We start from the raw sequence: 11,402 nt of genomic DNA, 5'->3' as shown, positions 1-11,402 counted from the left end.
TATATCTTCAACATTTATTTGTTTCGTCTCTAATGTGGATTTAACCAAACTTATCACATTCTTTGTTATGTGATACCTATAAAGCAATGCATAAGAAGTAAGAAATACTTTTACAACCGAATTCATCAAAGTGGTATTGTAATCGATAACAATCACTTTAGACATCTCTTCTTTGTCATTCAACATTGTCCGACACATCTCTAAGACCCAAGTAACATTCTCCATTAGACTACTCAAATATCGATATATTTGTTGAAAATATCCGAAGATACATCTCCAGAATAAATTTTTGTTTTAATCTGGGATGACACTCATTTGATGCACCATAAAATGGTGCAAAATACGTTCGAAGATGTATCACTGAAATCTAAGGGACAATTTCGATTTTTCATTGGGTATTTTTTCATCCCATAGAGTAAGGATAAGAAATTCTCTTTTAATTTATGTGAAACTTTGTTTTTTCTAATAACACTTCACGACTAAATCTATTTGAGGTAACTTCTAAAATATTATCATCTGATTATATACATATATAAATGATAAATATCAAAAGAAACATGTGGGGTGATTTATAGAAACTCCCTTTGATGTATGTTGCAACAAAAAGTGTTATTATTTTTTCAACTAATTATTTCTTTTTTTAAGAGGTCAAGAAAAGAGAAAGTAAATACTAAAGAACTAGGTGATTTGATTTCGAGATGAAATGCCATACTAAAAAACAATTTAAACAGAAAAATTAATCTGAAGTTCTATGAATGCAGTTTTGAGTGTGTAACAATACTTCAATCAGCCATGGACTTTTGACATACAAAATTCATCAAATACTTCCATGGATGACCAATCAATGAACCATCAATTGTCATATTAAAAAAGAAAGCTTCCATGCCTATAATAATGGCAAAAGATAGAACAAACACTACACCAGCATGCATTTGTTTCAATCATTTGGATGCTTTGTGGCCTGGTGATTTCGTTTGGCTAGCTGCCGATGACATAATACGCAACCGACTCGCTATTTCTGTGAAAGATGGCCTAGCTGCAGGATTTGGTGCCCAACATTGCTCCATTAGTGTTCGCCATTCAAGATCACAGTAATTTGGAATTGTTGGTCTTAGTGTGTTGTTAACAATTCCACCTGCATAAACATTAAGATAGTCGACGAACCAAGTGGTTAGCCCAAATGGTCAATTATCTGTTTCAGTCATACGCCTGTGGCGTTTGTGACAACACTCTGAATCTTTGTGATGGAGCTTTGATCTCATTCCGTTAAAGTCGAATTGATCGGGAGCATAAACATAAACAAGAGCATAAGAAAAAGATTGTACCTATGATTGCACCATAGTGCATATTCGCGTACGGTTCCTCGCCCGTAAGAATCTCCCATAGTACTATGCCAAAGGAGAACACATCAACCTATACAAATCCAAATTCAATATCAAACAACCAAAACATATATAGCAAATAAAGTAATTAGTTTAGACAGTTCAAAATTCTACCTTTTCTGAGACTTTGCTGCTGCTACCATTCAGCAGCTCCGGTGCCATCCACGGTAGAGTTCCCCGCACCCCACCGGAAACTAAGGTATTTCGCTTAATTTTTGACAAACCAAAATCACCAACCTGAAAAAAAAATCTCAGTCTTGTCAGCATTTACATTAAATGTACAATATTTTAAAGCTCGTGGAAAATAGGCTAAGATAAAAGATCTCAGCTTAGTTCGGTACCTTGCATATTGGCCGTAATGGATCTTTTAAGTTTACAAGTAAATTGTCGCATTTTAAGTCGAAATGCACAATATTTTTGGAGTGCAAATACTCCATTCCAAAAGCTGCATCCATTGCAATTATCAGTCTCTTGCGACGATCAAGATACCTGCAATGAAAAACCATGCAAGGATTCTTAGAGTTAAATCCATTCGTTAAACACGATGAAAGATTCATCATCATACACTCTTTACGACTCTTACTCAATATGCATTACCTATCCTTGCGAAGTAATACATGCCTAAGAGAACCATCAACCATATACTCCGTAACAGTTGCCATTGTTCCTCCCGGTCCATCCTGCACCACGCCATAAAATGCCACCACGTTCGGATGATGAAGCTTGGAAAGAATATCAGCTTCCCGCCAAAACTCAAGAGTCTGAAAAAGAAGCAGATATGATTTCATTTCACATCTCTTAAAGATTATCGTTATCATTGAAGCACTTTCAAGAAAATGCGATAAGATTATCGTTACCAGTCTCTCTTGCTCAGATGACCGACCGGTAAAACAGGTTTTCTTTATTCTCTTAATGGCAACATCTGTTCCTCGCCATTTTCCATGATAAACAGTACCGAAGGTACCAGATCCTAGTTCCTTCAGCTCTTCAAGATCTTCATTCATTATGACCTACAATTTGCATCAGAGGAACGATGAATTAAATTTTTATGACAGTGTTTAACCAAGACAAAAATCACTAAATTTTCCACGGACATTTTCCAATCTAACTCAATTTTAAAACACATTACAAAAATAGAAACTTTAGGATCTTAAACTATGACAAAAACCAAATAATAGATCTAGATTTACCTAACATTACTTTTAATTTAATTAGATCAATTTTAACGATTATGATTATTATTACTATTATTTTCATATGTCCGACTAGATGCTATTGCCCTAATTGTAAATGTGGAATAAAATCATATTTGTATGTTGCAAAAGCATAAACAAATCTCAAATTTACTGTCATTTTAAGGTTCTGAAGTCGGCTTAATTAAACCTCGATTATGAATTAAATATTACGAATCCAAGCAGCAAAACATGTCATTAAACCTGGGCTTACTAAAGGCGGATGACCGGCAATGATATTTCTTTTACAACATCATACCTAAATTGTTAGAAATGCAACCTTAGTTCAAAAGAAAACAGATGTGAAAAACGCAAATAAAGAGCACACGAGATTTTATCACAGATTTCGACCAATTGTGTCTATGACTCCAATTTGATCAGTAGACTATGAGCCATTAAATTGCCACCTCCCCCAAATAAAAATCACAGCGCAGAAGAAATATCACACAAGAAAAATGAACATTTTACCTGCAATGTACTCGTATCAAATTCTTCTAAAGAAGGATCAAGAGGAGGAGGTAGACTGCTATTTTTCTTTTCAAACTTCCCAACCTAAGTTAAAGCGATAAGAAATTATGTCAGCAAGCATATACAAATATTTGTAAGATTTTCAATTAAGAAAATACTAAAATAGTACCTCATAGTGTGACTCTTGTTCTCTTAGGTTGTCCAACATAGCATCGAATTGCATACTTTCAGTGTCATTAATTTGGGACTGATCATAATTAGTTTTCAGACCAGTAGTTTCGGTTCCGTTTTCTCCATGCAAGTCTTTCTGAATTTCTTCGCCAAAATTTAGATGGAATTCTGCACGGTTTAGAGGAACTTCATCAGTTGTTAAAGGTGTAACATGTTGAGCTCTATTATCTCCAACTATTGCAGGTGAAAAACCAAGATGATCCTGGTCAATAAGAGATGCGTTATCGTTATCAATCCCGTCTTGCGCCAATTTTTGAAAATATGACCAACTTCTAGGTTCGTGATTCTCCATGTTTATGCTTAAACCGATTCCATCTGAAGCTAATGGATGTTGACTAGAGGAATCTTCTTCTAGTATTGCTTTGGAGAAGATATCGTTAAGCAACTCGCGGGGGAATCTATCATTAATATCAATAAGAATGTCACCTTGTGCCTGCGAATCAACTTTTGCAGTTGCGTTTGCATTCAAAGGAACAGGCAGTGCTTGATTGTTAAAATCATTGTTTGATTCTTTCACAGAGGTGTCACCCCAATCAACATCGGGAAGATTGGACGCTGGATCATGATACCGAGCAGAGATGTCTGATTTACCTTCAAGCGGGGATTTTTTATGGTTATTGTTAAAACTATTTTCTGTTTCCAACGAAACAGCATTGTCCTTATTTAAGATATCTTCAGTTCCTTTTCCATCTGTATGCAAAGGCTTCGATGTGATGTTCAATTCCTCGGCTAGATTAGACAGATTTCCGTCATGCAAGTTGTTTCCAGAGTCTATAGCTGAATCCTGTGAGTTGACCCCAGAAAGTAAATCTGAAACGTGGAACTGAGAATTGTGCGCATCATCAGACTTTGAGGATCGATTCAGCGACTCTACTTGCTTCCTTGGAGCTCTTTCGGAATAATAAACTCTTTTAGGAAGAGGAGGAGGGTGAAGACAACTTAAGTCAACTGCATTGGATCGGGAATCAACATAAGGAGCACCAAATGCACTGCCGGAAGTAGAAGAAGCTTCGTCGTAATCCTGGATCTGGTTCGTTCTGGGAGGCAATGAATGTCCCTCTGGCGCAGTAACTACAACTGACGCTTCCAGAAAATCATTTTGTGAGTAACCGTCAAACAGTTGGGAAGGAGACGACAATAGTGTTTCTTGTTGAATTGAATTATCACCCGTCATTCTCATCGAAGTTTCTGGTATTTCTGAATTTTGCACTTCATTTAAAACCCCTTGTTGAATATTCGGCATATAAGGAATCATATTAATAGGAGTCTCTTCAATAAAAGGTTTATAAGAAGGATTAACAACGCCATGATGCATAAGATATTGGCCATGACCATTCGGTTCACCATGGTGCATCATTTGATCAGCGTAAAACAGTGGATACATTTCGTATGAATTAGAGGAAGTTGGTAGCCTTGGTTGAGAAAAATGAGTAGGCAATGATGAGTCGAAATTGCTCGTCATGGGAGCATTGCTCTGTCCGTCAATATTTTGCCCACCCAATTCATTTATATCATTTGCAGAATAGCTGAAACCGGCCATAGTTGAGTTTTTTCTCGGTTCCAAGTCCATGCCATTGATAGCAATAACATACTGGATTTCAGAATCATCGCCCATGGAGGTGAGACCAAACTGAGCATCCTCCAAATCACTGATTGAGAACAAAAACATCCTAAGCTTTTGTGATCCTTCTCTATCTTCTAGATGATTACATTCTTCCATCATATTCTGTAAATCCTCGTCGGATGACACAGATACCAAAGCATCAAGATCTTCCCCAGGAAGCTGATACTTAATTGTATGAACCTGGTTATATATTAGCAATGCTTTCTGAATGAGCTCATGATAAGATATGTCCTTTCTTAAACGGAGAATCCGTGTTTGGCCTCCTACATACCTTAGCTTTCCATCAGATGGTCGCGGCAATATTCGACCGCCGAAGCTGCAAAGAAACTTCATCATCGTCGATGAGTTATAGTAACTTTCAGAAGAGCCATATCCATGCACAAACTGCCTGTTGTCCTGATTCAGTGAAGTTCTTGGTATCGATTGAATTGATCCATAGTTGCTTCTGTCTCCAAGAAACGACGTGCTTGTTCTATCAAACTCTTTAGGATATTTCTCCATCATTGATAGCATAGAAATGTCTGATCCAGTTTCAGATCCTGCGTGACTGATGCCTAAAATTCCTTTCAGTTCCATATACCCTGTGGTATAATTCGGATCACCGATATTCGAAAACACAGGCTTCCCGGGATTTGCCCTATCTCTCATAAATTCAAGGGCAAATTCCTCGCCCGTCTGTATCGAGAAATGATGTACAGGTTTAACTTCTGATGCATTGAGGTCATACGGTCTTCTACTCGGATAAATTTCATTCATATGGTCCTGCACTACTGGCTGTGATCCAGGCTGGTAGTCATTTCTAGGTTCCATGCGTTCGTATAGAAACGTTTTACCTATAAAGAAACTTCTCTGTAAACAGAACGGAATCGAGACAACTTTTAGCAACAAATTAACATGCAATAAGATATTACATAAATGGAAACCAATATACTTTCTATTTATAAGTGCAGAAACAATAAATGTTAGCCACATTCAAATCAAATATAAAAATTTACACAATGACAGCACCTTATTTTAATGTAGTAAGAATAATAACAATAATAATAAATTCTGCAAGGCAAGACTTGAATTACTAAACATATATATCAGATCATGCAAGCTTGAATGTGAATGTCTCGGGAAGTTTCCGATAAATTACACATCTACTCCTGCTACTACAATTTTGGAAACTTGTAAGTTTTTCACTCAATAGTCTAAAAGTGTGTTTGGTTCTATAGTGATAATAATTGAGTGAATGATTTATCTGTAGAGACACATTCATGTTAAAGTGAGTTGAACAAAAAATTTGAGACTCAAATCAATTTTAGAGGCAAAAGCTCTAGATTATAACTTTAAGTTAGAATCACTTCCATGGTTTTACAAAACGGTCGCAGTCGCGTCATGGTCGCGTATAGGCTTTCGTGATTTTGGTCAGTACATGTGTCGTGACACTGATTGTGGTCGCCGTGGTGTGAATTAATCATAATTTGTTCTTTAACATAAGACGGTGATAACAGTATCGGTATCGGCATCTGCCGATACCATTTTATCGCAGCCGTTTTGCGATCGCGGACCATTTTTTAAAACCCTCACTTCTACACGAGAACATCAAAACATGTTGGAATGGGATAAATTTATTGGGCCTAAAAAGGGACGGTCCATGATAAAGCGATCCGAAAGTGCAATGACATTGGGCGAGCGCCCGAAGCTGGCCTAATCGCCCAGTTAGGCTTGATTGCCTAATTGGACTTGGGTGGCTCGCCGAACTGGGACCCAATCCGCCTGTCAAACAGTCTGAAGATATTAGTCAAAGAAGAGAAACAGTCTCCCCCACGATTCAAGAAAGAATCAGTCCTCCCCACTTCCACTGTTAAGGGAATGAAGGAAAACCGCTTCCAGCTCGGCCCAAGAAATTTCCTATGAGTACTCCAACTCCTGAATGAGGGAGGGATCATGAAATTCTATCAGAAACAAACATAGGAGCTCTCCACAACCCTTACATGGATAAGCTCTAAACACACTATAAAGCCTAAACCTTAAACCTCATACAACCCTACACAGCTTGAAATGAGGGATGGGATCAGGAAATTCCCTCAGAAACACACATAGGAGCTATCCACAACCCTTACATGGATAAGCTCTCAACACAACACAAATCCTAAACCTTAAACCTCATACAAAAAGGAGTTGTCCATTGTATTCTTTTTAGCAAGTACACATGTCAAAATCAATTATTTTAAGCTTTCACTAATCTTATAACCAAATTTAAGAAGCCAAATTCATTCATGGATAAATCATGAAATTACAAACAATCTTCTAAAATACCATCGGAACAAAACAAATCTAATGAAAGTTGACAAATATAGTCAAAATATAAATACCATTAGAAACCAAACCAAAATCCTCCATCTAGATATCTAAACCCCAAGATTCTTCAATCTAGGGTTCCTCCTATTCTATTTCAACTTCATTCACATCACAATGGAACAAACAGAAGCATATTAACAGAAGCATATTAACAACAACAACAAAAAAAAACACGAAACTGATTCTAGCTACAACAACCCAATGAAGAAAAAACACGAAAAATCAAAACTTTGACACACCCATTTCCTCTAACTTCAAAAAGACGCACCTTTGATTCAAGAACGGATGAAAAAAACAGACATTTCTGAGCATCCAAAAGCAAAGCTTTGAGAAAAGAAAAACAAAACGGACGCAAGTTGTGATTTTCTGGATATTACGCAATGACGTAGGATTTACTTGATCAAGTTGTAGTTGAAGTTGTTGTTGTTGTTTGTGCAGAAAAAGACGGTCCTTTCTCTTTCTGTGTAGTGGCAATTTGCAGCCACCGTCCTTGTATTTGTTGGTGCCGAAAGTTATTAAATTTGGAGTATTTTATTACTAGATTTAGTCAAACGAGAAAAATCCAATCTTGCTCTTTAACTAGTAATAATGGGTGATGAAGTAACGGGTAATCCAATTCAAATTACAGGAACAAAACATCTATAGCTCTAGATCTACTATTTTCTTTGACTTTTTATAAACCTTTTTCAAATACTTTTTATTTTCGTTATTTCAAATTATATATTTATATGGATATAAATCTTAATATTAATATCAAATTCATTCATTAACCTAAATACCTAGTTTACTTGAAAATATGACCATCAGCATGTGCTCATTTATTGGAGGATCTGTCAATTCTGCCATGTATAATATATATTATCTCTATCTTGACTTTATTTTTTTAACCTATTATAAATTTTGTGCATAGATTGAGAATGAACTTTGTATTATAAGAAAGTGATTCATGTACTAATAAGAAATTAGAAAATCTTAATTATTCTATAACTATATAAAATACATGTTTGATTATTATTTTAAAATATTAATCTAAAATGTTAACTTAAAATAGTAGTAATAATGTGAATTATTTATTATAATATTAATTTAAAATAGTAATGTTTTATTAACAATGTCAATTTAATATAAATTATTATATCTATGTAATAATTATAATTTTAATAGTATAACCACATTTGATTTATTTGAATTATGTAAAGATACATTATTTTATTTTAGAAATCCAAAAAATATTATTATACTTCTTCCTTTTTTTATTTTATTAGTTTATAAATATCTTAAAGGAAATATTCAAATATCGGTTTTCTCTAGGTTATCGATAATTGTTTCTATCGAAAGTCTTTACTGTTACTAGGTATGTCATATATCCTTACCACTTTATTATTATTAATATTATTATTATTTGTTTTGATTATACAAAACTAATAATTCGTCAAATAATTTATAGTTAGAGTAGTTATTATCTTTATTATTACTTTACTCATTGTTATAGAAAACAAACAATTCGTCAAGTGATTTATAATTAAAGTGATTATTATTATTATTATTATCATTTTATCCATTATTATAGAAAATTGACAACTCAACAACTCGTCAAGAGCTATATAACAAATGTGATTATTATTATTATTATTATTATATATAATATCGATAAGAATCAACACAATGAAAAGTAGAGTAATGAATACAATAAATCATTTAGCCATTTTGAAAATATGGATAAATATGTTGAGAGTAATGTGAAAACTGTGAACGAAGTTGAAGTTTTTATAGAGTAAGTTTTATAAAATGATCATTATTGTTACTGTTAGGTGAATAAAGAAAATATTAATTTTATTTATATTTAATGGAGGTCTAAAACCTCATCTATAAATATAACTCTCATACTTAATGGAGAACTGAGATCCTTGCCTGTAATATTGCTTAAAGTTTATTATCGAGTAATAATATTTGATATTATTTAAATTACTAATGTGTTATTATCATATGTGTTCATTCACCATATATATTATTTTATAATCATCGTTAACACTTGTGCATCCTAACGGCTAGATGATATTTAACATACTTAAAATTTGGTTATGTGATATTTAACACGCTTAATTTTTTTCTTCCTTTTTTTCTATTTATTTCAACGAAAATGAACAATAAAATTAACATTTTCTTTATTCGCCTAACGGTAACAATAATGACCATTTTATAAAACTTACTCTATAAATACTTCAACTTCGTCCACAATTTTCACATTACTCTCAACCTATTTATCCATATTTTCAAAATGGCTAAAAGATTTCTTATTCATCACTCTACTTTTCATTGTGTTGATTCTTATCGGTATTATCAAACGTGAAGAAGTAGGTAAAGATTACATAGTATTAATAATATTGATCATTTTACCATTATTAGTCTTAGTTTGATTTGCTGATAGAGTTTTAAATAAAACATGGTCATGGTTTTGTAATAGTTATTATTGAATAGATTGATATATATTTTTAGTATATACATTAAAGGTTGATTATATTCGTCTATATTCTAGATAATCATGTTCAACGTTAAACATTAATTAAAATTTTTAGACATAACTAGGGACAACTACATAACTTTTGGAACAACGACTTAATTGAGTATCCTGCATGTGAGGGACTCGACAAGATCCTTGAATGAGACAATTTGAGAAAGTCGATAGTTGACCCAGATGGAATGACAATGAAGAAGTTGAGAGTAAATTGGATAATTAAGCACCACCTTGATGATGGATTACAAAAAGAATACTCAAATGCATAAGATCCCAATATATTGTGTGACAACCTTAAGACGAGATTTTGATATTATAGGAAAGTCTTATTGCCCTCATTGATGGATAAGTGGAATAAATAAAGGTTCCAAGATTATAAAATTGTTATTGCATATAAGTTTGTTATGCATCAATTCATAGCACAATTGAATCATATGGCATTGTTATAACCGAAGAAGAAAAGTTGAAAAAAAATCCAGTTTTCCATGCATCCCAAATATTGTTGCAACAAAAATATAAAACGAGGGGATTTACTGGGTACTCTAATTTAATTGCAGTCATTTTGGTGGCATAACAAAATAATGACCTCCTCATAACCACCAGTTACGTTCCACGTGAACAATAACATATCCTAAAATAAATGTCATAATATATAATCAAGGGGTGTGGCGGATATAATCGTCTTAAAGATGTAGAGGCTATGCTTGATTTGATGGTCATAGTTGAGGCGGATATCACGGTCAAAACCACTTTTGTGGTCGACATTGTGGACGTGGTTATGTGAATAATTATAGGTCTCCCAAATATGACCAAACTAATATGAATCGTCAAGGAAAGGGTAAATATATCCAAAAACACCCCTTGAGGAATCGTGATGATTTTTGTTATAGATGTGGAAAGAAAGGTCATTGGTCTAAGGCATGTTGGATGCAAAAACATTTGTGTAAAAGACACAAGACATTTGTATAGGAAAAGAAAAAAGAAGTAAATTTTAATGAAATTGAACCCGAAAATGATACTACCTACTTTGAGGTTGCTGATATCATCGAAGGAATAGATGAAACTAATATGGATTAAGTATCTGTTTTATATTATATATTTAGATAATGTGTGGTGTGCTTGTATTACTTTTATATTTGCATTATGTACATACTTAAGAATATGCATGTTGTGTGTAATGTGCAATGTTTACATTATCTATATGAAATAATAATGTTGAATATGTTGTGTTAATTTACTCTCTCTTTAATCTTGTTTCTATTTTAAAAAGGTTAAACATGGAATACGTCAAAGACATTTGCATTCTACATAGTGTAACTACCCACACAGTCCTCAAAAGTATGAAATATTTTACTGAAATAAATCATACTAAAGATGTAATAAATATAATCTCGGGTCCTGTAGATTTTATTGAAGGAACAGGTAATGATATGTTCATGTTATCAAATGGAACAAAATTTGTCATTAATTATGCTTTATGCTCTCCAAAATCAAAAATAAACTTATTGAGTTTTAATGACATGTATCATCAATGATATGATAATGAAGGATATGATACTAAAACTGCGACTAAAGGTAATATGAAATACATAAATATTACTGCT

The 11,402-nt window shown here is 33.5% G+C and overlaps 1 protein-coding gene across 2 annotated transcripts; it reads right to left on the bottom strand.

The window, feature by feature from the left end:
* Positions 1–722: 722 nt before the first annotated feature.
* On the bottom strand, positions 723–7,904 carry LOC127131244 (uncharacterized). Of its 2 annotated transcripts, none has more exons than XM_051060235.1 (9): positions 7,552–7,904; positions 3,252–5,770; positions 3,083–3,166; positions 2,240–2,392; positions 1,980–2,143; positions 1,724–1,871; positions 1,497–1,619; positions 1,326–1,413; positions 723–1,135 (listed from the first exon to the last, which is right to left on the bottom strand). In XM_051060235.1, exons 2-9 carry the CDS (start codon positions 5,745–5,747, stop codon positions 942–944), a joined length of 3,450 nt encoding a protein of 1,149 aa, XP_050916192.1. In that variant the 5' UTR covers positions 5,748–5,770; positions 7,552–7,904; the 3' UTR covers positions 723–941. The 2 variants fall into 2 exon arrangements, with proteins under 2 accessions (XP_050916192.1, XP_050916155.1); XM_051060198.1 differs by having other exon boundaries at positions 3,252–5,786; positions 7,552–7,903.
* Between the last annotated feature and the right edge of the window lie 3,498 nt (positions 7,905–11,402).

Source organism: Lathyrus oleraceus, chromosome 1 (assembly GCF_024323335.1).
Source record: "Lathyrus oleraceus cultivar Zhongwan6 chromosome 1, CAAS_Psat_ZW6_1.0, whole genome shotgun sequence".
In the NCBI taxonomy this organism is placed as follows: Eukaryota; Viridiplantae; Streptophyta; class Magnoliopsida; order Fabales; family Fabaceae; genus Lathyrus; species Lathyrus oleraceus.
The sequence above is the reverse complement of the archived record's forward strand: the minus strand, read 5'-3'. Positions and strand labels throughout refer to the sequence as shown.

Coding starts and splice junctions, on each gene's coding strand:
- LOC127131244 (XM_051060235.1), bottom strand. CDS start 5,747: ATGGAACCTAGAAATGACTACCAGCCTGGATCACAGCCAGTAGTGCAG. Junction 3,167..3,251: donor AACAAGAGTCACACTATGAG/GTACTATTTTAG, acceptor GCTTTAACTTAG/GTTGGGAAGTTTGAAAAGAA. Junction 1,136..1,325: donor GCACTATGGTGCAATCATAG/GTACAATCTTTT, acceptor ATGTTTATGCAG/GTGGAATTGTTAACAACACA.